This window comes from Anabas testudineus, chromosome 8, assembly GCF_900324465.2.
Source record: "Anabas testudineus chromosome 8, fAnaTes1.2, whole genome shotgun sequence".
In the NCBI taxonomy this organism is placed as follows: domain Eukaryota; kingdom Metazoa; phylum Chordata; class Actinopteri; order Anabantiformes; family Anabantidae; genus Anabas; species Anabas testudineus.
This window is the reverse complement of record NC_046617.1, coordinates 2084611-2110616: the sequence shown is the minus strand read 5'-3', so window position 1 is coordinate 2110616 and position 26006 is coordinate 2084611. Positions and strand designations below refer to the sequence as shown.

The 26006-nt window shown below is 43.9% G+C and overlaps 2 protein-coding genes across 5 annotated transcripts in view; both read left to right on the top strand.

Annotated features, from left to right (window-relative positions):
- Nucleotides 1-26006, top strand: part of hoxb3a (homeobox B3a) — an 80980-nt gene that overhangs the window by 38609 nt on the left and 16365 nt on the right. For 2 of the 4 annotated variants that reach the window (XM_026350407.1, XM_026350400.1), the window contains exon 3: nt 5983-6366. The gene's annotated coding sequence lies outside the window, so the exon portion shown is untranslated. Of the gene's footprint in view, nt 1-5982; nt 6367-14964; nt 15072-20866; nt 21581-26006 lie in introns of those variants that run through there. The other 2 variants (XM_026350413.1, XM_026350397.1) reach the window with 2 other exon arrangements.
- On the top strand, nt 121-4360 carry hoxb4a (homeobox B4a). The gene is given in 3 exon segments (XM_026350455.2): nt 121-718; nt 2165-2459; nt 2461-4360. Coding segments are annotated over 3 exon segments (876 nt in total). The 5' UTR covers nt 121-261; the 3' UTR covers nt 2585-4360.

Below are 26006 nucleotides of genomic sequence, written 5' to 3'. Positions count from 1 at the left end.
GACTGTGAATGCCCACAAACTGAGGCCATATGATTATGCGCGTGCGGGGGCTGTGTGTATACTCCTGTTTCCTTATCCGGGGTTTGTCCTGGAGGCGCGCCATTGGCTATCTACCGTCACGTGGCTTCTTAACTTTCTTCACTTGACAGAAAAGTAGGAGGGTTTAACTGAACAGGAATAACCGAAGAGTAAAGGGATGACATATAAATTTTAGTTATATATTTTTCGAGTAGGCTCAATTCAACAAAAAGACTGAAATTAATGGCCATGAGCTCCTATTTGATCAACTCCAACTATGTGGACCCGAAGTTCCCACCGTGCGAGGAGTACTCACAGAGCGACTATCTGCCCAGCCACTCTCCGGACTATTACAGCTCTCAGAGGCAGGAGGCTGCTGGCTTTCAGCCGGACTCTCTCTACCACCATCAACATCACCCTCACCACCAGCAACGAGGCGAACCGCCTTACACGCCGTGCCAGCGCTCAGGGCAGCCCGCCTCGGTGGTGATGTCCCCTCGGGGTCATGTCCTCCACCCACCCGGGCTGCAGACCACCCCAGTCCCGGAGCAAAGCCACCGCTGCGACTCGGTGACACCCAGCCCGCCTCCACCTCCGTCTTGCGGCCAAACGCCGCACAACCAAAGCACTTCTTCCCCCGCTAGCACTCGTAAGGATCCCGTTGTCTACCCGTGGATGAAGAAAGTCCATGTAAACATTGGTAAGTGCTGCATGCAAACTTCTTTCTCTCTCTCTCTCTCTCTCGCTGCGCCTTTGTGCCTGCAGTTAAAACCCATGCAGTCAGCTAGGTGTCCACCGTCTAAATCTATGGCTTCCTCTCCCTGTTTTCTGTTAGAAGTAGAAGAGTAGCCCTTGGGTCAAGATTTACGATCGACTGTTTGCAGGGCCAATATAATTACACCCTCCATAAATTTTTATTACACCTCTTCGCTGAGGTGCCTTTTGAAGTCCGATCTCCGGCTCGTCTGCTCTAATTCCTCGCCTTATGACAACTCAGACCGAGCCCATAAGTTAGCTTTTATGCTTTGGTAATTTGATTTTAAGTGGTCGGGTTGTATAAACGGTGTACTTTACTCTGTCGAGCCTTCCTTCCCCACTCGTTGTTCCAGGGGAGGGAAAGTTTTATGGCAGCTGAAATGTTCATGTTTATGGAGCCGACCGTAAAACACTAATGTAAAAGCGAATAGCTCCAGTCTATTATGGCTTCTCTGGGTTCTAATAGACTTGCTTCATCGTGTATATTGGGATAATCGGGGCGCACGTTTTCACGCCGACAAAATGCCACTTTTGTAAAGGCACCATAATGAAGCCACGCCAACAGGCTATTCGCTTGGTAAGATCCATCTCATCCATTTTTCTCTTTGTAACATTACTTCAACTGTCATATCTCTGGGCACATTTGGATTCTACTGCACAACCTTAGATTGCTATTGTCCTGTCCTACTGTAATGTTTGAGATTTGTTGATCATTATGCAGTCGGCCATTCAATGCCGTCGAGTAGCTGCTGCACCCCCACCACCAGCTTTACTCTCAGCCAGTCAGACCAAGACAGACAATGGTACCATCCGTGGCATATGTGCATTAGACAACTTACAGTAGAGGAAACGACTCTGCATTGTTCGGTTCCTAGCTGCCCTGGCTGTTTTCGTGTGTTTGTATTATTCACCAGTTCTGGTCGAGCGTGCGCAAAACGTGTCAGAGCGGCAGTTTTCTCAAGCTTTAGAAGCAGCCGTGGCCCCGACTTGTTCTCAAATCACAACATTTGGACACCAGCGTCAGGCTGTGTGTGTGTGTGTGTGTGTGTGTGCTGGGAGCATTCACACCGCCGCCGGCTCTGAAATGACACTTGGCAACATTTGTTAGAAAAAAAAGGAAAATAAATATAAAAGATAAAAGAGGACTATAATCACTGACGGATCTGCAAATGTTCCAGTCTTTTTGTGATGTGTCACCGCGCTGGCCATGTCTTTATTTCTCTGCGTTGCATGACTTTCACTCCCTGTGATGTGCTGTTTTTTAGTAATGCCATAAATATGTAATTTAAATTAATAATAATAATTATTATTGTTATTATTATTATTATTATTATTGTGTAGTTGTATTTTTGTCATGTGATGATCATTTGTTCTCATTGTTCTCCCGCAGTGAGCTCAAACTACACAGGGGGTGAACCGAAGCGGTCGCGGACGGCCTACACGCGCCAGCAGGTCTTGGAGCTGGAGAAGGAGTTCCACTACAACCGGTACCTGACGCGCAGGCGCAGGGTGGAGATAGCGCACACGTTGTGTCTGTCAGAGCGGCAGATCAAAATCTGGTTCCAGAACCGGAGGATGAAGTGGAAGAAGGACCACAAGCTGCCCAACACGAAGGTCCGCTCCGGGACGAACAACACAAACTGTCAGACCCTGACCGGTTCCCAGAACCGCTCGACCGGACCCCTATAGCCTAGTATGTTGGCTCTTTGTCTGCTGTGTGCCCTCCCTTTTCCTACCTAAATCCCTAACCCAGCGCCGAACCGGCAGCCACGCTTGTAACTACCGCAACCTGCACTTTGGACCAGAATAACGCTTCGCTCCGCAGGGAGAGAGGGATGTCTTTACCTTCTGTGCGGCCCTGATCTGTGTTACACACTAGAATATGACGTTATGACGTGCGGGAGGGTGGAGGGGGAGATTCCCCATTCATAAAAAACACGAAATAAATAAAAGTAGGCGAAGAAGGAGACTGAACGAACTAAAAAATACTGCGGTTACTTCTTTGCTTTCGCCCCCACCCCCCACCCCCCTTCTCTGTCTGCTTTTTATATTCCAGTCTTTTTATACCCCCTCTCTCTCTTCCTCTCTGTGACAGAGCATAAGACGGTAGCCTGAAGATAATGTGCCCGCGTGTGTGTGGTTTCTTTCCTCCCTCTGCTTTTTTTTTCTATCTCAGACATTTTTGGTGAAGATGGATCCTCGTTTTCATCTTTAATCATGCCAAACTTGGGCCCCCATTTGTCATGTTTACTCTGCGGCTACAAAGCAAAGGGGTGAACCGCGGCTCTGCCCATTACCCCTCGCCCCTACCAGCCCACCCCCTTTACCATCAGCACCCCTCCCCAAAACCACTACCCCTCACCCTCCACACTCCACTCAAACACACACATGCACGTGTAATAAATGGAAGTCAAGAAAAGTATTCTCTCTCTCACACACACACACACACACACATGCTCTTATCCCTCGGCCCAGCTTATAGTACTCACAATATAACAATATAACCTCCGGTATGATCCAAAACGACACCAGACAGCTCTCTGTCTTGCTGTTGGAATTATAACTGTTGCTATTTCTGTTTTGTCTAATGGCAAACACAGCTTCTTCAAATTTAATTATTTTGAAATTCAGTGTTGATTGTAAAATACTTTATGCTGTTATTGTTGAGAATGAAAAGGAACGTTTGTGTGGTCCGTTGATTGTTCATTTGTGATGTTGTATACAGGGAAACAGACTGACAGGGTGAAAGTCACACTAAGGTATTTTCCACTACGTAGCCTATGAAACAGGCTTTATGAAGCTGCCTAAAGAAAGGACTCGAATAATCAGACCAAAATCCCGGTACAAAAAGAACCCATTATAAACGCAGCACTATACAATGTACTACCTATTACCTCAGTTGTACTTATATATATTTTTTACTTTTTTGTCATCTTATTTTCTCTTGCTCTTTTGATGAACTGAGAGCTTTTCGAGTTTCTATATATTTTTGTTGGAATTATGTGACGCGTTATTATGATAATAATAATAAATATGAATTATTATTATTATTACCTGCAATGCAAAAAAAGCGCTATTCATTTCTCGTATGTGCAAAATGTAAAACATAAAGTGTAATTTAATTATACGCGATTCTTTTAGGCAGGGGCATTCAGAAACACAAGGAGCCTTTTTGACTGCATGTCTGAATGGTGTGGATTTATTTCTCCGTCGTTTCCTCTTTTTTCGGCACATTAAATGCGCGCACACTTCTTTTTGCTCCCTCTGCTTCTCCGCTCTGTTCTTTAGCTTTTGCTTTTCAGATATTTGATTCTGCAAATGATATTTTATTTACATTCCAAAGATCCGTTTCTATCCTCTCAAGTGATGATTATGCTTTTAATGATGGTATTGTTGAACATGTGTAACCTCCTCCCGATGTGTAAGTTGCTCCTTTTTCTGCTCATGTCTACCTTCCTAATATTTGTATATAGTTCATAGAAATTTAAATAAATGCCTGAAAAAGTACCATTTTCTATCCTCTTCTCTTCAACTAAACTATTCCTTTATCTAAAATGTATCACTCTGGATTAGAATAATTTTCATTTTGCTTTCCACAGCAGGTCTGACAGAGCAAAACCTCTCCCACCTCTCTCCTCTCGTCCAGGATTAACGGTGAAGGATGGATTTACATTACACTTACACACGTTTCCACATCCACACACAATAAATAATTTCATTTAATTCCAGTGTTGGTTCTTCCTCCAAACGCACACGGACCTGTCTTGAGAAATCAGGAGCCTCCGATGATTAATCTGTCCCGGCCGTGAGTGATCTTGGTACATTACGTCCTGTAATCTCGTTTTAAATCACAAACCGTCCCTCCGTTTCACTCCCTTTCTTCCGTTAATTTAACGGCTGCTCAAACTCGCATGCACCGGCCCGACATAGAGGATAGGAGCCCCCCCCCCCCCTTCCTCCTTCTGCTGGTGCTGAAGTAAAAAAAATAGTTTGTCGGTTCGTGGTTTTTTAATGCTTTAATGAATGTAATTTTTGCACAACTGTTTTTTTCCTATCAGTGTTTTCTGGACCGGTGCTATGTGCGCGCACGTGTGTTTTATTTTTTATATATTACAAAAAGGGAGCGGGCCGGCGCCATAGCTCAAACCCTGACAACCAAATAGATAATCAACAAGACGAATGGCTTCTTTTGTAAGGCGCGGCTCCCGTATTAATTTTAATTTTCTTTTCTTGGAGCAGGTATCGAAAAATATAGAGCAAGAGGGAGAGAACGAGAAAATAGCATTCCTCTCGATGAACTTTAAACAAAAAAAGTGTGCCCCCCAAATTGGTCCGCTCGTATTCTTCGGCCCAGAGAAGATTCCCTATTACTTGTTGGTTGATTTCTCCCTGGGCCTCTTGCCAGAGAGACTCCCTCTGCCCATTTATCTGTTTTCTTCCTATTTATGAAAGGCTCCTCCAGTGTAGAAAACTGCCCCCCTATCAAACCATACATACATATATAACAGACACAGGGATTGTGCGTAATGGGCGTAAAGGCTCATGGAAAGTTGCATGCAACCCCTGCATTTTCATATCTATATCTATATCTATATATATATATATATATATATATATATATATATATATATATATATATATATATATATATATATATATATAGCTGGAGGGTATATATATATACCTCTCATATGATTGTGTTTGTGTGTCCGTATGCTGTAATTGTCACTCCAGACCATACTGCTCTATATTGTCTATATTGGAGCATCTAAACAGATACCCCCTCCCCAATATTCACACACATGCTCTCCTCACATATGTGCCTCCACAATAACCCTTAAAGCCCCTGAGCGCTCGCAGTCCGAGTTGAAATAAATGAATTTGCGTGCTGGGTGACACCGTGCACAATAAAATCCACAGAGGAATCCGAATTCTTTTTTTTTTTTTTTTTTTGGCCTCCTTTATCAGCTGGGCCTTATGCTGTTTCAGAGAATGGGAGAAGATTTTTGTGAGGATGCCTCCTCCCTCTCCACACACACACACACACACACCACCTATCTGAAAAAAGTTCACAGCCATTATTTTCTGGACAGGACAGAAGGGACGGCACCTCAAGAAAAATGCGAGAATTATACAAGAGAAATCATTAATCACTTGTGCTTCTTTTAACACTTCTTCTCCTTCTTCTTCTCTATTGTCATCCGGCAGCCACACACAAGACCCCTTCTGCTAGGAGAGAGAGAGAGAATGGGCAAGGAACACATAGACAAACAGAGGGGAAGAAAAAGAAGACGTCTTGGAAGACACTTGGAAGACACTCCACCCCCACTCCCTTCCCTCACACGCACACGCACACGCACACAAACACACACACACACACACACTGATAGGCCTACATACACCTCCCCTTCCCACCCGTCAGCAAGCTATTTTTTACATCCCACAAGTATCCTACCATAAGAAAAAAAAACTTTTTTCTCACTCATGGGAAAGAAGAAAATCCCTCTAAAGAAACTTGAACAACTCAGTCAGAGAGTCCTCACCGCGCCGGACAAGATGGCCCAGAGCTCGCGGAAAGTGGTGACATCTAAGGTAAGAGGCCTGGGAACTGAATTTTGTTTCCCCTTTTCCAGTCTTTGGCTCTGTTGCTCTCCTGTGTCTGATGTCTTGTGGCGTTTTATGGTTTTATTGCCCCCTGCACATTTGGTGAGGTCAGGCTGAGGTGGCATTTATGACCCGTGGGGGCTTTGATTTTAGCGCAGGGACTTTTGGAGCTACGTGTTTGCGTTGGAAGATGCGTGAGTGTGTGTTTGCATGCAGTGTATACTCATACTACAGTCGACGGACTTATGTCGTGCTGTTTGCTGTTTTCTCCAGAGTTTGTGCAACTGTTCCCTGTGGTGATGTCACTTCTGTCCGAGGCCTGTCACTTCCTGAGCATCTGTTGTGCACAAAATGCGCTGCTGTGTGTATTTTCCGCAAGAGTTGTTAAGACGAGGCTGAGCTGGATTTTTGTGATTATTTGGGTTCAGTTCATTTTTGTTTTTTTCAATGGCCAATGCCAGTCGACTGTACAGAATCCTATTACTGCAAGAAAGCTCCAGCTAATGGGTGACAGTGTGGCACACGTGAATAATTCCTGGTTCACCCGGAGCTTATTATGCATTTTGTCTTGCTTGTGTTTCTGTTGTTATAAAGTGAGGCTGTTGATTAGGCCTATAGCTTTAATGAGATGCTCCTGCGTGTATGTGTGTGTGTGTGTGTGTGTGTGTGTGTTTCGGCCAGGTGCAAACAGGCTACAGAGACTGCAGTGGAAATATTAATACTACAGTTCTCATTTGGAGAAGGGGAGTGGGGGTGGAGGGGAGTGAAGAAGAAAAAAATAAAAGAAGTGGGGGAGCTCTGTTTAATGGTTACTCTCTCTGTTGCGCTCCAAAACAATTTGCCTCGAAAACAAACGATCTGCAAAGCTTTCCAAATGAACTGCGAACGATCACTGGTCTCCGTGCGCTCTCGGGCCTATCTGCTGAGCGGTGCAGTAGCGGCTTCAGGAAGCGCACTCACTTCTGTTTGACCCCTTCAGAAATCAATCTGCACAGGATCACAAATAAAAAGGCCACTGGTTCTGCTAGAGAGGCTCGGCTCTCTCATGGGGAACGCGGGCCACGGCCTGATGCCATGCGTGAAGTGAGAGAAACAAATGCTAGAAATGTACGAACTAGATATTGAAGGGAAGACAGAGAGGGAGAAGTGGAGGAGGTAAAAAAAAATCGATGGTCATGAAGGAGCAGCGAGTGGCCAAGCTGCGGCCGCGCAGGGTTCAACCAGGGGACACGTTTTTCTGACCGATGAGGTCCACTGGCTCTGAAGCCAGAGGCTGACCCGTGCCCCCCACCCCCCCTACTACACTCCACACCACTCCGACCCCCAACCAATCCTGGCCCCCCTTGACCCCACAAGGCTGCTAGACCCTCCACTCCCTCGGACATTCCCAGACCTCCGGAGCCCCTAGGCCACTTAGTCATAACAGGCCGAGTTCAGGGCACTGTATCCCGGGGGCACAGCAGCGATATCTCTGCTCCCACAACCAGACAGACAGACAAGCCAACCACCTGGGCAGAGGTCACCTACAGGCCACTGCTGACTGTCACCTAAATGGGGTTTTGCTGATGCGGTTTGCTGAAACCTTCTAAATGTTTCCCAAACATATTAGCCTTGCAGAAAAAAAATTCAGTGCCTAACATAATTATCCACCTTTTTGTCATGTTTGTGTAAATCTTTGAATATTTGTCAACACATCAGGAGCAGAACTTTTCAAATGCGTCACATAACACACATCATTTGGCAGAAAAGAGATGTAAATATACTGTAGCATGCCCTTTCTAATTCAGACCTGCGCATGCTCTGTTCAAGTGGAAAACTTTACACTCATTCATTTTTGGCAACATTCAGAACATGACACTGATTTTGACAAGCTGACTCATGGTAGCCTGTGACGAAAATAACATGTAATACAATCCTGATGGTTGAGCTGCAGTCATCAGTATTTACCAGTATTGGGCTGGTGGCTGCTGGTCATTTTCCAGACTGGTAATCTGAACTGCAGTCAGGAGGATGAGCTGGGGAATACTGATTAATCAATGGAACTGCTTCCATTGTTTCCCGCATACACTCAGCTTCTTCGTTTGCCATTTTACATTCACACATGGTCTCACTGATGAGCCCTGTGATTTTACATTTACTTGCTGAGTAGTGAAGCTCTGTTCAGATCCATACCAGTTAGCATCAAATGATACCAGACTGAGTAAGAGGACAATGAGCCTCATAGTAGATATAAACGATTCAACAATCAGACATGAGTCATTTAGATGTGCATCAATAGATAGTTTCACATCATATGCATTATGTGCTCTGCCAATGTATTCAACTTCATTCTACCTGTAAAATATAAATGCAATTTTGAGAGCATGAATTTTTGCCATCAACCAGTGCAAGCAGGATGTAGTTGTTGCCACAAGGTCTCAGTGTGAGTAAAGCAACATATATTGAATCCCACTTCAATAGGATGGACGTTTCTAGAGACAGTTTTACTGTCACATTAAATTACAACCTCTATATCTGACATATCACAGTAATTATCACATACTTAAGTTTCCCATGTTGAGAAAGCTGGAGTTAAGGCTTTTCCAGGGCTTCTGCAGTTTGTGCAATTTACCAAAGGATGCAGAAGAAAGAGCTGCCTGACTTGAACACCATCTGATAGGTGGTGTGTAGTAAATCATTTCGTATTTAAGCTACATAAACACTGTCTGGCCTAGTCTTGAGTCAGAGTACTCCCATACACAGCTCTGAACTGGAGGTTTTACCTTTAGTTAAGTCTTACAAAACTATACTTATGTTTGAGTGTTTCAGTACAAACAGGTCATACTAACAGTAGAATAGATGAAAGCTCAGCACTCACAACATGTGTGCCATTTTTTTCATTTAGTTTCCATTTATTTAATCTGCATTTCAGTTAATTATTTGCACCAGTGGTTTGTCTGCCATCACACACCAGATAACCAAAAGTGTGATTCAACTCAGTCAATATATATTTTATCCTTGAGGCTATTTTATATGTTTTTACATGTGACACAAAAAGCTTTCTGCAAAGTACTGAATTGATTGGAAGGGAAATAGATAGGAGAGTAGCTTGTGCAGACTAGAGAGCAAGAGTTGCAGTTATTTTTTCCCCAAAAGTCAATGAAAACACATTTGTGCAATGGCTTTGATGATGTTAGGCAAGACCTAAAACACATAAGCATGATGGGGACTTGATATACACATGGGATTGGCTGTTTGAGCAGACAGCTTTAAACAAACAGTGAAGTCAGAGGTAATGTGGCATTCCTAGTAGAGGGCATGGAAGGTTGCTGCTGCACTTTAGGTATGAAGACTTAAAAAGCATTTCTGTTATTTGCTGTAAAACCTCATCTGTGTGATGCTGTGGAATAGTTTGCAGTGTAGACAGTGGTGTGGCATTCAAAGACAAACTTTACACCTTGTTGTTGGATACAGAATGCAGTGCAGTACCCCATGAAGTTTCTCAGCCTGAAACCTTGATTGGAGTAAATCGGATTTCTGCCCGGAGGCATGCAGGTTCATTAACAACACACTTGTTAAATTAAAACTCCTGCTGCACTAAAGCTCATTTCTTGTGATTTCAACCACTGCTTCTGTCCCTGCGTGTTGATGTGCTGATTTTATTCTGCTGCTTTGTCACTTGCCCCTCTGCTTCTCCTCATGTAAAAAGGAAATTTGTTTTTGTAGTCTCAGTGGGATTAGCAGTTAAATAACTGTGAAGTAAAAAGCATGAAGCAGCAGGGGTCAGACAGGCAGATGTGAGCCAGCTCTCATCCTGACCTGTACTTTACAGAGGAGCTGCTTTTTGCTTTACAGTCTTTAGTCTGTTGACATGTCTGGAGGTTTGTACCAGCTGATGGAAGTGATGTTTCAGCAGCAGCTGTACATCAGGCACACACACACACACACACACACACACATGCAGGAATCAAATATGGCCCCACACTGAATAAAGACAGTTCCACAAACTTCTCTTTTCTGATTTTGAGGGTCTCGCGGTGGTTTGCTAATTGCCAGACAGATCGCCCGCGCGTTTTTTTTCTCTTTCCTCGCGCGCACTGCACCCGCGTTGCCTGAGAAATTTATTATTCTGGAGAGCGCGAGGAGCCGAGGAGGTCACGGTGCAGGCGCGCGGGCTGCAGGAGGAGGTCGTCACAAGAGATATATGGCTGCCAGGCTTTTACTGCTGCACCGTGTGTGTGTGTTTGAGAGAGGGAGAGAGCGTGCCAGCCATTTAAAAGCAGACATGAATTAAGTATTAAAGAGATAGAGCCAAATAATAGTTGCCAAGTTGCAACACGCGCATACACAATTAATTTCTAGTCCGGGCTGCTGCATAATGCTGGGTTATGGCTGTGCTTTCTGCCGTAATTGCCAACGAGTGCTTTAAATGATCAAGCAGGTATTTTAAAAAACTAAAAACGACATATGATCAAATTACTTTCCTCAGGCACAAAAGGGTTTGACATCACTCGTTTACAGTGATTTTATTTTTAACTACTACTTTGATTCCATAACACACACACACACACATATATATATATATATATATATATGACTCATGGTAGTCTGTGACGAATATATATATATATATATATATATATATATATATATATATATATATATATATATATATATATATATATAAAGGAATACCATTTTTATTTTCGATGATTAATGGGTGAATATACGTGTATGTGTGTGAGTTTCCTTTATTGAGGAGAGGTCCTGATGTGTGGATTGAGCAATTGGAGACAAGCAGGCCTACAGTGATGCTCCTACCGTTATGTGGAATAGCAGCGCTCATATCCGTTAGATGGAAGTGATAAATAGGCTTCAGTGGCCTGTCTGACTAATGGCGAGGCATTAGGCCTGTGCAAGGCTTCACCTTTTCCTTTATCAATATCCTAATGACAAAGACGCGCAGACTGCTGTTGTTTTACGCAGGGTAACATCCTGTGGATTAAAACTAGTTTAGTCAATGAACCCTCTTACGTTTTTTTCTCATGTGGAGACAATTTTAGATATAGAAAGTAGGCTTTGCTTTTTATTCCTTCAATCATTTAAAAATATAAATTAATAATTTTATGTATAAATAAATATAAACTCCTTAATAAATAAATCGAGTTTACACTACCGGAAGGAAATGCAAAAATCACCTCAGTTTTTATAGATTTGTGCTGCTAATTTGTTCTGCCTGTCGAGTTATATATTCACAAGTGTTCACTGAGCTGTTACATGTGGTTACAAATGTTTGTTTCTGAATATTTATTTTAGCATGCACCCACTATTGCTGCCTAGTCTGCCATGGCAATTAGCTGTGCGTTTTATTTCACCAGTAAACTCAGAAGTGGGTATCAATTAGGGCGAGGCATAAAAAGCATGTGGCCAAAATGTGTGAGGACACATATAACGGCTTGTTGACACTGTTCGATTGTAGGACGTAAATCAGGGATTTGAAGAACAATAAATCAGTCAATTCAAAGCCCGGCATGAGAAGTGTGCTAATGGGAAACACATAAAGTATAAGTGATGTGTACTGTAACTCAGCAGGCTCTCTGCTTTGTAAAGTTACCAGTGGTGAGACGCTCTCATGTCAGACATGACAGGATCCGTGTCCTGTCATGTCTGACAACAAACCACTCACAGCAGCCGATTCAAGTGTGAATACAGCCTTTACATGCAACAACATACAACAACAACAATATTAATAATAACAACAAAGAGCAGCGAGATTCTTCTTCCTAACATTCAAACTTTACTTTCCTGTACCGTTTATTCATTTGAATTGGTCCTAAATGTGTGATATAATATCTAAACATTTTCCAGAAAAGTCTCTGTTGGAATCCCACAACGAGGGGAAAGACCTCACGTCACTTCTCGCGCAAGAGAGGAATATATTTCATAAAAGGCTTGTGTGCGCGTGCTGCTGTCTCGAGACAGATTTACGAGCCGCAGTAAAAGGCAAGATGTCGGATCTTGGTACATCAATCTGTGTGTGTGTGTGTGTGTGTGTGTGTGTGTGAGAGAGAGAGAGAGAGAGAGAGAGAGTGTGTCTCACTGTGCCGGTCTCTATTTCTCACATCAGCCTGTAATAATAATAATAATAATAATAATAATAATAATAATAATAATAATAATAATAATAATAATATCTTGAATTCTAGTGATGTAGGCTCATATGTAACCACTTCATCACGCCGGGGACACTTTAATTTTACGGCCATTCTACGTCCTAACAAAGAGACATTTTCAGTTTCGGTTCTTCTGTCTTTCTTCGCTTTTTATTCAAAGCCTAGTTAATCATTAACGAGGAGGAAGAATTTACCTGTCTTCATCCATCACGGACCAAGAGACCCCCAAGATCTCAAAGAAATCAAAGCTCACTTCAATTAGCGTCTGCTGGCTTTCGCTGCTCTTCTGCATTTCCATTAGAGTTAAAACATAAAAAGAACTAACCCATTTAATAGCACATAACGCACACTTGTATAGGCTGCCGACATAAGCATCGGTCTGGACCAGGGACACTATTTGTTAAATGTTGCTCGCAGTTGGTGGTAAATATATAGGTGGTCCACATAAAGCGATTGAAGTTCTTTTTTATTTAAATGATGGCAAACTATTAATACAACAGTAGCAAGTGGAGCCTGTTGAAAAGCCATCTGAGTGTGTCTCGTGTTGTCAGGTGGTGGAAGTGGAGCACCACACACAGCTCGGCGAGGACCGTGGTGGAGCTGCACTTCTTCTGTGCTGGCTCCACGCTCCCTCTTCTATTCCGATGTTTAGGCTATTGAAACGGTTTCGCGCTCGGCTGTGCCAAGTTTACAGAGCTGATTGGTATTGCCATTGTCAGGCCGGCCCAGGTCTCCGCTGCTACTTATCTTAGCTGTTGTTTCACACTGTGAATGCTATAATTTATGGCCGTCATTACAGACGCCATCATCACCGCCGCAAATGTTTGATTTCAATCTTGTTGCGAGGTGAAATCTCGGGGAACCGCTGCGGCGCGCGGAAAGCAACTTTAAAGGAGTGTTCCTGTGCGTTTTTAGCGCATCAAAAACAAGCAGTAAATAAATCAGCACCCAGCTGTTTGACTGATAACAGGCTACCAGTGCTGCTACGTTTGTTTCCCTCCATGTTGTTGTGTTGGAGAATATATGATTTGGAAACAAACAGCACCGATTGCTGTTGTAGACACTCCAGTAAACACATTTCATTTGTGATTATCCCCTTTTATATTAGCTCCACCTCAGGTGCGCACATGTGTGTGGAGGCTGCTGCGGCCCATTGTTTGACCTTGAAGTGTTTCTTGCTAGCTCCTCACTCGCTAGCTTGTGTTTTTCCTCTTTTCGTCGAGCCTTCAGCTCCATTGTTCTTCCAGAGGCCACTGGAGCTGTGGAAGAGACAGAGAGCAGCAAAAAAAAAAAAAAAAAAAAAAAAAGATGTCGCCAGCTATTGTTGCTGCCCCGCTCGGCCTCTCCACGGGGGTTTCTGTCTCCGCCGTGTTTCTTCTTTCTTCTTTTGTGACTCCTTCACACGTGTTTCTTCTGGTTCTACCTGTGCGTCCGTAACTCTCCTTTCTTTCCTCTAAATTAATTCAAGCTGGCCTCGTTCATGGAATAAAAAAACACTCCCATTATTTAGTCCAAATAAAATATTGAAGGCGTCTTTGTCTCCTCTTCCTCTCACATTTCGATTCTCTAAATGAATTCTAATTATAAAACAAAACCATTCCACTTTGACACTGTTGGCTTTGTGACTGTTAAATATTAGTTGAAGGTGCTAACATGATAATAGGAAGAGGAGAAATGTAACACAGCTGGGACGCCTAATAATCCAATAAGATGTGTCCGTGCTCTGCTCTGCGCCGTCACCGTCGCAGGTTTCATGTTGCTGGGAGCAGATCTAGTGAAACAGCTAGAAGACGGGACAATATGAGGAATCCCCCCTTGTTGTGCAGACGAACGAGCGACTGAGGAAGACATGACAGTGAGCAATAACGAAGAAAGAGGCTGAGGCGTGCTATCATTTTTTAACAAACGAACAAAGTTCATCTTTTCCCGGTGTCTCTGTGTGTATGTGTTTGTGTGTGTTTGTGTCTGTCACAGGCCTGTCCGTGATCTACCTTTACAGTTTACAACACACACACATCATCTCACACTCTCCCCGGCTCCCCCTGAAAACTGAGAGGTGAACACCAGTGTTCTCAGACTGTTTTATGTTCACTTTATTTAAAACCGCATAGCGCACACGCATCCGGAGGCGTCCCAAGAAGGGAAAAGGCGCACGGATACCCCTACCCCCCCCAGCACCCCCACCCCGACCAACACGTCACGTGATTCATTAAATAATTAATGCAGAGGTTGCAGAACAGATATGTATTCCTCAGGAATATAACGGCACGGTGCTCCTCTGGTGTGTGTGTGTGTGTGTGACGTGGAAATTTTAACTGTCCTCTCCCTCCAAAAAAAAAAAAAAAAAAAAAATACAAGCCCCCCTATAGCAGCGGAGAGAGGGGGGAGAGAGAGAAACGCGAGACAGGGAGAGAGAGGGGGAGAAGAGGAGACACTGAGAAACGCCAACAGAGAGAGAGAGAGAGGAAGAGAAAAGAGAGAAGGAGGCTGCAATAAAACAAATTTGGACGGGTGTGCGTCTGGCGGGTCGTTGTGGACACCGTGAGTATTGCGGAAGGAAGGGGATTGCATGGGGGAAAGTACACTTCTTCTTCTTCTTCTTCTTCTTCTTCTTCCTCATCTCTGCCGCTGCGCCGCCTTCGACCGCATCCCTCCCAGTGAATCATAGGCGATTTTAACATCGTGGTAAATATGCCCCCCAAAAATATACCCATCTTTCGCCGTGTTTTCTCATCGTGCATGTTGCTGTCGTGTTGTTTACACATGACCCCCCACCCATCATCATCATCAGCCATTGTTTATAGGTTGGAGCGGTGCAGCCGCTGCAAACCAGGGGGAGAGAGAGAGAGTCAGCAATGTTAGCCGATGGCTGTTTATATTTTAAGAAGCACTTGGATATTCTTCTCCATGTTTCTCCCATCACCTCCTGTCTGCCTTTACATCTCTCTCTACCTGCCTGGCTCTGTCTATCCCTCTCCCCCTCTCCCTGTCTCTCTTCCTCTCCCTCTCTTCTTCGGTGATTTTTTCCTCCCTCAGCCAGCTACTTCTCTTGATTTATAGTGAGGCAGGGTGTCAGCGTGCGGCCGGGGCTGCCATTGTGTGTTTGTGAGGGAGTGCTGTTGTTTATGGTGGTGCCCGCGATAAATCATGTTTTCCTTTCGCTGTGGGAAGACTGTGCAGGAAAATGACGGTCGATGGACCGATGATACACCGGAACGAGGAAGAAGAAGAAGGAGAGGGACGCCGCAGCCACGGGCTCCTCTTTCTGTTCCGGCTCAGTTTTCCCTGCCCTGCTCTCTTCTTCCTCCTCCTTCTCCACATGTGCCTGCCTTTTCCTCCATGCCCACACTTCTGCGCCTTTTTACACTTGATTATTACTAGAGGTGTTTTCTTTCTTCCCCTCTCACTCTCCCTCTCTCACTCACTTTGACTGTAGCTGGCTGTAGCTCCGGGTCTTGAATTACTGCAGCGACCAATTAACGGGAGATTTGTTTAAATTTGGCACACCGGGCACGCTTCGACCGCCATGAAATCTCATAAAAAGGACCTGCGGGCCAGGAAAATCTCATCCATCTAGCTAGGAGGTGTGAGGGAATCCAAGTAGCTCAGCCAGGAGAGCCTGAGCTGAATGATGCTGGTTTGATTCCATGGCTTCTGCAAGCACAATTAGCCTAGGCCCCGGTTTTAAGTGAAATACAACCACTAACCTGCTTTCTGGCCTGCGTTTGGAATTTATACCTTCTTTATATATGTCACCACCTGATTATTGTTCTTACTTTAGTAAAATATGTCATGAGTCCATTGCTGCTGCTAATTTTAGTTAGGGAGCTTGTTTATTTGGTGTCAAGTTCATCTTTTGCATACAGACACACCGTGCAGCCCTGGCTTCATTTTTCCTCTCCTCTTTCCGTGCATTTCTTTTACTGTATTTTCTTTGGATGCTTGCTGGAATGGAGCTGGGCGCCATTATTCATGTCAGCACTTAGTGTCTCTGCCTTTGCTCAAATCCTTCCTTGTGAATCAGACCTTCCTCTTCTTCTTTTTTACATGTGGGCGAGGAAATGATCATGCGGAGAGGGGAGGATTCTTCCCTCTCCTCCTCTCTCCTTGTTAACATCAACACATCTTACATCAAAATCAGCCGTGCTCCTTATTTACATGCTACTAGAAGAACAAACAAACGCAACGATTCATTAAGACATTGGTGAATCGGTGATACCATTTTTAGCCTTTCCCACTGCTAGGGGCAGAGGGTGGGATGGAGTAAACGTAATTTCATCGTCTAACCTCATAACTCACTGTAGTAGATCGTGCTTGTGTGGTGTTGTTTTTCCGTGAAGCCGGTTGGCAATGAATGCTAAGTGCAATTAATGCAGAGGACATCAGATGACTTTATTCATAACATAACATCAGAACATAAGCATGCAAGGAAATTCTTTACACACACATGAATAGTAATAATAATAATAATAATAATAGTAATAATAATAATAATAATAATAATGCTGTTATCTGGATATAGATTCATCTCTCACAAATGGATGGGAGGATGACTTTACAATTACATTTCCAAGGGCTGGCCTCCTCCCTCCACTCTGTCTCCCTCCCTCCTCGCCCTTCACTACACCAGTGTAAACCTTTAGTGTAACCAAATTAGAGCGGCTCCGCGGCTTCCCATCACATCATAATGGCAGCAGCAGCGAGACGCGGAGCTTTTCAAAATGTATATTCCTGCTGTCCGCCGCCACGTCAAAAGCAATCTCCCGCCTCATTTCTGTGGACGGAGGAAGAGACGGAAAGAGAGAGAGAGAGAGAGAGAAGGAGGGGGGGGGGGGGGGTGACAGGATTTTTTCCTCCTTTTTTCATATATATTTATAGATTTGTCTGGATATCTCGACCCCATATCTGATTTGCGCGACAGAGAAGCGCTGGAAAACTAACGATATTTCCAAGCTGCGTTCAAACCGCCTGCTGCGCGCAAACACTGTGCAACAAAACTTCCAACAGTAGCACTGCTGATGTTAAAAATTAGCCTGATCACAAGTTTGTGACACCGCTGCATTAACACAGTCCGAGGCTTCCCAGTGAAGGGAAGACGACAGCACAGACTTGGTTTATCTTATCTGAACCCAGGCATGTGTCCACTGTGAAGTGTGTTTTGTCTGGCAAGATAGTTCCACATCAAACCGGGCAGAAATAGTTCAAATATTTGAAACGCTGTTGAAAAATGATAGAACTCCCCGTCTCCCATCCATTATAGCTGCTGCCATATCCAAGCTGCATGAGGGGGATTCACTGCTCTCTGTCCACGCTTCTCTTAATACTGTTCCTACCATGCTGCTGCTGCTGATGCACTATTATTTAGAATTTGGATGTAGCTGTTACTGCACTGTGGAAAACACAAGAGACAGAGTTAATGTGTTACTGTGGCGCGTCTTCAAAGAACCAGCAGCCTTTTTCAGGCCGAAATTAATGTTCACACCAAAAGCTGCTGCAAGACAAAGGCAGCTACATCAGCTCGTTGTGGCATCAGCAAAAAAAGCAGGCAACAGAAAAAGCAGTTCTGTAATAAGCTGGCCACTGGTGGCTTATGATCATATATTAGCCTTCAGGGTGCTGATCGCCGTCTTTATCACAAATGTATTGTCTGCTGCTTCGACGCCTTTAGAAAAAGCTGGAATCAGAACAAACATAGAGCATAGCATATTTGTTTTCTGTTTGTTTCCACCGGGATTGAAACGTCTCTTTTTTACTGCACATGGCCAAAGACAAGGTCGGAGCTGAACCCACGCGTCTGACAGCCCCGCAACGCGGACACACACGGCGCATTTTCACATTCACCCGTACAACTGGCAGACTTTTTAAAACAAATGCACAAAGCGACCCCCACGATAATTAAAGAGAATTTCCTAAGATTAAAAAAAAAGCCAAAAAAAAAAAGCTGCACCGTTTTAACTATTCATTTAATTCAGTACAAACGCAGATAATAAATCACAATAAATGCTACTTTAAACGTAGATAATTATTCAAACTAAATAAAATACCCTACATTGAATAGAAACTCGTTTTCTAAAAAAATATGCTCAAAATATTCCAACACATAAAGCCGTGCACAGGTTAACTTAGAAATGTCTGTGGGAAATTCATTTCAAATCTTTTTAGAAGACGGCTGCGTCTTTGAGAAACAGCGCTCGATCCGTTAGCGACGCTGAAAACATGTTTCTATTTCCATAGGATTTGTGTTTATCGCTTTAAAAAGCCCTCAGGTAGTAAAACGCTGCGGAAGCTCATTTCACACTAAAGCTTTACACTTCTAACCGTCGCTTGCGGTTGATTTTCTGGCTGGGTTAAAATGACAAAAAGGGACAAAAGAGAGCTGGAGCTACGAGAAAGCAGCTCGGAACAGAGATTCTTCAACAGCAAGTCCAACATAAATCAGAAGACCGCACGGCTTCATAAATCTGCAGCAGCTGGACGTTAAGCAGCGAAATATGGAAGTGGGGAGGAAATAAGAGCAACAAAGCACATTAGCACAGGTTTACTACAGCCAGAACGAATGCAGTGATTTATTATTAGAGAAATAAATACTGAGGCATCGAGCAACGCGATTTTATGTTCATTATTATTATCATCATTATTAATACAATAATAATTATTATTATTGTTATAATTATTATTATTATTAGTCTATATGTGTTCTTATCTCTACCGGCCTGCATTTATCCAGCTTCAGCTCTTCCCGGGTTCTTCCTCGCCCAGAGACGATTACGCGTTTGGAAATAAATGTGCTCATTTCAACTCGTCTGCGGGCGGGGCAGTGATTCAAAAGCTCGTGAAAAATGGGCATATCCACAACCCGCGATCTGCACTTTTTCCTCCTTTTTGCAAGCAGCCACAAAGCAGTATGTGCACAAGAGCGATAAGAGAGACCGAGCTGCTGAGCCGGAAATGCTTCCACGGGGAGGGGAACAGGAACTAGCCTTTCCCCCTCTGCCTGGTCGTTCCTTCACCAAACGGATACTACATCTTAAAAACTCACGGATTTGCTTTCGTGTAATTGAACTTGTGTCTTTTTGTTTCTTCGTCCTCCTACTCGGTGTCACACACTCATTGTGAGTGTGGGAGTGTGTGTGTGTGTGTGTGTGTGGCTCTGAATGCATGTCTATAGGCGTGGGCAGATAACACAAACACACACATGGGGAGAGAGCAAGTGCGGCTCGTAGAGATTTTCTAATCTCCACATTTACTTGTGAATATCCAGGGACGGTGCCAGGACAGGAGCGCTCCAAACATCCTCTCAAATAAAGATATAGAATCCAGTAAAGTGTCCACGGTGTGGTCTACACATGTTCCAGGGTTCTTTCCTGTGAGCTGAATTTGGGAATTAAACACAGTTTCCGTGGCATCTTTATCTGGTTCAGTTTTGGTCTGCGTCTGGAAATCGTTTTGGTTATAGTTCTAGTTCAGTTAACTTCATTCAAACCTTCATACATTTGGAGATGACACGTTTGCTTTTGCCTCTGCGTCCCTCAGATGTCACAGGTCTATTTTAGAAATTCAACGTGTGAACGCAGAGAAGCCGAACACAGCAGAAACTGATCCCTGTGTAAACGCGCATATTAGTTCACAGGAAAAACCCTGCCTCTTCCTCACCTCTTCCAACCTCCTTCCCCATCTTCCTCTCCTCTGATCGTTCTCAGCTTGACGCCATGTAATAACCAACATCTGGCCCTCGCTCAGGGAGGATGGACAGGCAGGTCAAGCTGAACCCCGCCAGCTCCCTGATGCACCTCACCCGGTCCCACCTATTGGACAGGAACACGAACCACTACCCTCTCGCCCCTCTTCGACCTGTCTAGCTGTCAATCCTCAGCCCGGTTCAGGAACAGTTCACATTGTCAATCCATCTATCCCGCAACAGCAAAGCCGAGACAAAGGAACGAGCCTGAGGTCCGAGCAGGGAGAGACCCTGGTAGAGAGGCCGAAAGAGAACGAGGACAGGAGGGAAAGACCCAGGTTGAACTAAACGTCAGTGTGTTTATAATCTGTAACCAATGAAGAAATTCAAATGCGCCTAAAAGGGACAAATTTAGAATATCTTCTTCTTAAAGGTTACAGGTCAGCACGGACAGTAGTGAACAGAGCACCAATAACTGTGCATAGCCGAGGTAAGGCTAGTTTGAAATACTGACCAAAAGATACAAGGCGACAGGGATAAAGCTAAGAACGGCTAGAAGAAGAGACTGGATGGCACAGGGGGACCGTTCTCTCTCTCTTAGAACTGAGAAGAAGAGGAAAGAAGGAGGTAGAGACGGAGGAGGGGAGTCCAGGGAATACGGCGTCACGCTTAATCCTGAAAACATCTGACAGAAGGCAACGCTTCATTTTGGAGCCTCTCTCCCTCTCTCTCTCTTTCTCACTGTCTTGATTTATCGGGCCTACACCGGAGCTCGAGCTGCACCCCAGCGTTTGTCTGCGAGATAAGGCTTCGGCCAGCCGCCCACCGGCTCACTATACGGGGGGATTTGCGGTGCAGGCGGAGGGGGTGAGCGCGCGCACGCGGTGTGTTTTTAGGGTAAAGTAGCACCACTAGCCGCAGAGCGAGCAGTTCCTGTCAGCTAGTGTGTGGTAGGTGGGCTTTGTTGGGTAGAGATTTATGGCGGAGTCGCACAAGAATTATGGCTTCACCCAGACTCTGCACGGAAATGCGTGGCTTGACTTCTTTACGTTATGTCACAGAGCTTCAATAGATGAATCAGTTTTATTCACGTAGGCAGCAGTGCGCCTTATTCACCGGGTTTAATGCTGTTTTGATGCCATTTTGTACTAGAATACACCATAAAATAAAGCCCAATTTGCCGGCCGACTGTGCGTAATTACGCACTAGCTATCGGTGAAAAAAACGACCAAGGTCCAAGGTTTTCTTCTTTCGTTGTCTGCTCCGACCGGTTTGTCCGTCCGTCTGTTCCGTCCCAAACAGATTGCAGAGAAAGCAACAGAACACCAGGAGGAGATCCAGGAGGAGAGCTACGCCGACAGGCAGAGAGCAGGTAAGGTCTGTCGGGATGCTTTTCGTTCCGTGTCCCGGCGTGTGTTCCTAAAGCGTCCACATCCCACGCGCTCCGCTGCTCCACATGTCATTAATTATCTGTTGTGTGACCGTGGTCTCACGAGCTCACAGAGGCATCCGCGGGGTGTGCCCGCGTGAAAGCTCTTTTGCTAGCACAAAACTTTTTTTTCTCTGTGTGTGTGTGAAGACAGATGTCTCCGAATAGGTAAGATAAGAGGACACGAAGGGCGCCTCGCCATGCTGTCTCTCGCTCTACTGTTATTTAAAAAGAAGTTTACTTGCAACGTGAGGTGCATTTGGAAGGAAAGGTGTGCGTCTGGTATCTGTGTCTGTCTGCGCATGACACAGAATCTGAGTCGTAGTGAGCAGCGACCTGACGACTAGGTGTATTGAAAGAGGATGCATGTGAGGCACGTCGTGATTTATGATCGTGTGAAGTGATTGCTTACTCAAGAAGCCTCATTCTTACTCTCTTTTCTCTCTCCTCCTGCCTCCAACAGGCAACAAATCCACAAATGATTCTACAAAAACTGATTTTTTACTCCAATCACATCTCAGCAAGGTCAGTCGTAAATAAACTTTGTTGGGCTCCTCATTGTAAAAGCAGACAGCTGAGGAGTCAATGATTGGATGATTGGGTGCAATACAAGTGCATCAATTATAACTAGACCCAAGCATATACTGCACATTTATATATATATGTATGTATATATATATATGTGTGTGCACACACACATATATATATATATATATATATATAATTGGGTCTAGTTATAATTGATTCTTATAACTAGTAACTATAACTAGTTATAGATATCTAGTTATATAATATCCATGAGCCAGCACACAGGCATGTGTAACTACTATGGCCCTGTGAATGCTAGCAGAGCATTAAGAAGTGGTAGTGGGCTCTTCTAGAAGCTTGTCTGACCTTGGTGGTTTTCGTTCACTTCCGGTTGTAGAGACTTCAAAGTTATGACAAAGCCACAGCAACTCCAGCACAGCCGTGATTTAATTGATTTTTTCATACATCACTGACAAACTATGGGCAAAATACCAATCAGAGAAAAATAGCAGGGGCTAGCACAGCTAACACTGTGACAGTGTATAAAGGCTGACAGGTCTGGCTGAAATCCATAGCCGCTTTCTCCTGCTGTAACAGGCTAAATAACAGGCCTGTCTGCTGCTTGGCCAAGTGGCCTGATTATATTACAATCACTGGTTTCTTTTTCTGATCTGTGTGTCCTAAGAGCAGCATGTTGTTAGGAAATGGATACAGGCCTGTTGTTGTGGTGCAGGTTGTTCAACACTCATTGTAATGAGGCCTCAAAGCAGTGAAACAACAACAACGCAACGTAGGAAAAGATGTTTTTAAGACAACGCCAAACCCACAAATTACTACAGACACATAACACTGAGTGCCACTGTTCCTATGGCTGACACTCTAATTGCAGACTTCCTGTAAGAGAAGCCATCATTCCTGACATATTGCTGGAACTGTAGAAATGCTCTTCAGAGAGCAGTATGGTGCTGTCATGAACCTTCAAATAACTACTAGTAATATGTAGAAATGCAAAATGCTTTCTACTTTGTGACTAGCACTTCTGACAAACACACACACGCACAAACACACACACAAAAGCAGTCACATCCATCCCCGTTCATCCCATGTCTGACAGACTTGGTGAGCTTGGCACTTTATATGGCCCAGGAGCAAAAAGGCCAATTTGACCCCCCACATGCAGCTCACTTCTCTCTAAACCCCCAAAACACCCCCTCCCTCTTTTTCTCTCCTCGGGGCTTTCTTTGAGTATAAGGTTAAAGATTTGCATCTCTGATAAAGATTAACTCTCTGTCAAAGGAAGGCGCTGATGGCATGAGTTTCTGGTTTAGGACTGCTGGTGACACAGGGTTGAGCATTTCAGGGTGATGGGCAACACTGCCTGCAGCAAGAGACGGGGGTCAGCACTGGGTTGAAATATTGGTTCACAGATAAGATAAGATGTGAAACAAAGCACGCTAACTTAATGTATGGCAACTTAGTAGGATACATTTCCGTAGGTTGTTTTGATTCAGTCGTAAAGGTTGGTTTTGGTCGGGTTTGGCTTTATGTTAAATGGCCAAGCTGCACAGAAACCTGATCTGTTTGTGCATAAAGAAATAAGATTCACTGAAGCAGGAATAAGTGGAGATAGCTTCAGAATACAGGTACAAAAACATGCTTTATACAGACATCCAACTCTGATGTCATGCACACGTTCATGCACACTTGCCATCTTGATAATAATTTTGGGAAGTGAGATTGTGTTGTTTCTCTACTCGTGCCACGAATTGTGCACAAAATGTGATTTCCTCAGGAGAAGCCAGAAGAACAGGTCTTCTGGACAGTGGTGTGCCTCCGTTTTGTATCTGCAGCCAGGAGCAACAAACTTTATAAGTAGAAGCTACTCAGATTTCATGAGCCTGAATGAAAACAGTGTGTTCACCAAAACAAAAGATTTCAGATTTCTAATTGCAGACAGTGTTTTTCATCTAAAGTTGTTCAGTTCACACCCTGCTGTACAACAGATGTAAAGCTGTTAGATGTGTCTGACAAATAGCAGTCAGACACACCCATTGAGGTTATGTAATTGTGACTGGTTGTAGAATGAATAGACTACTCATAGGGAGAACCAGCACCAAGTGCAAATGTGGAAAACATGAAGCTGAGAAATGTCATCTTTTATCCACTTAAAATGCTCCATGCTTGATACATTGTAAATTCAGATTTGAAGTGTCAGATTATTTGTACAGATATACCCTACTGACAAACTACAAACCTTTACCCCATTGAGACTCTTGCTTGAAGGAAACCAACTGGAAGCAAAGGAACACATGAGACGTCTCTTAGGTCTTCTCAGTAACACATATCTACCAACTGAAAAGTGGTGTTGAAACTTGCGTGTCATCTGCCCGGAGCAGGAGGGGAGGAGATGAAATGTGTTGCTGTGCTAGGTTTGTCGTTGCTTGCCCATTTTGTGTGGCTGTGTCTGTGGTGCTCAGAATGGCGCTGCATGAACGTTCAACCTCATTACACCTCAAGGAAGAGCTGCGAATGGATCTGATAAAAAAAAGAAGTCAGGATATTGGCTGAACTTTAAGGGAAGAGAATGCTGATGGCAGTCGGTGCTCAGGTGTCCCCAAAAGGTCAAAAAGGCACAATGAGAATACTGAGGGGTAACATTGTGCAGGGAAAACAGCTATAGCATGGTATTTGGACACCAGTTGGTTTTTGGAAAAACATATGTAAACATATGTAAAAATGTTAAAGTGCAATGTGATGGTAGAAAAGTAATGTGCAAACTGTTTGCATGTGTTTGTTTGTGTTAGCGTGTGTTGCCACAGTAGCTTTTTGAATCAGGATGTTGAGCTTTGGGGTAAAGAAGCATGATAAATCCTCCAAACTAAATGAAATTCTAACCATGGAGACAATTTGATCCCCGTGATGCTGTAGGACGTGACATCAGATCTGGAAATTGAATAGACACAAGGTTGTTTGAGGCCAAAGGATTTTGAAGTTCTTCTTAGTATTATTTTTTATTTTTTTTACTATCTTTAAAACATCTTTATCTTAGATTTGATTTGTGTTACTCAGCACATTGCCCAATAGGCCTGTGGCACCATTTGGAAGCAAGTCTACAAAGCTGGTATTAACTTGATTTGGACTGAAGTTGAACACCAGACTTTATTCATGTAGACTGCATGAACTGTGGTTAGAGTGTAGACTATCACATGACATGCAAAGACATTGCAATGTAGTAGGAAAACATAGCTGTTTTTGTTAATTAGCCCTGATATGGAGTACAGCACTTTTATGGTATGTGGCTCTACATGTGTCTGCCCTGTAGCACCACAAGTTTAACATTTTCCATTCATTTTTTGCTCTTACAAAACAGCTGGAAAAGCAGTGCAGTGCATGAAAATTGGATTCTAGAGCAATTTACCAGTGGACTGATCAGCAAAGAACTCAGCTAATGCTCTTCAGGTCAGAGGTCAACCTGGAGAGCTGTGCACCAATATGTCACCATGTGCGTGCTTCACTGGAGGTTTTCAGTTCCTCTGTTAATACCAAAAGCTAGTAAGGTCTGAACACATGCAGTCGTGTTGTAGTTTTTTTGTGTGGGTTTCTGTTGTGTTTCAAATAAATCTGACGTCAAAGAAGAATGTGTGTGTGTGTGTGTGTGTGTGTGTGTGTGTGTGTGTGTGTGTGTGTGTGTGTGTGTGTGTGTGTGTGTGTGTGTGTGTGTGTGTGGACAGGCCGGTCACGGCACCACCAGACCAGGCAGCGATAAGACAGTGGTGATAAAGTTTGTTCAGATCATGTGGGACTTTGAAATGATCAATCTAGGCACCACTCCCCTGATGGA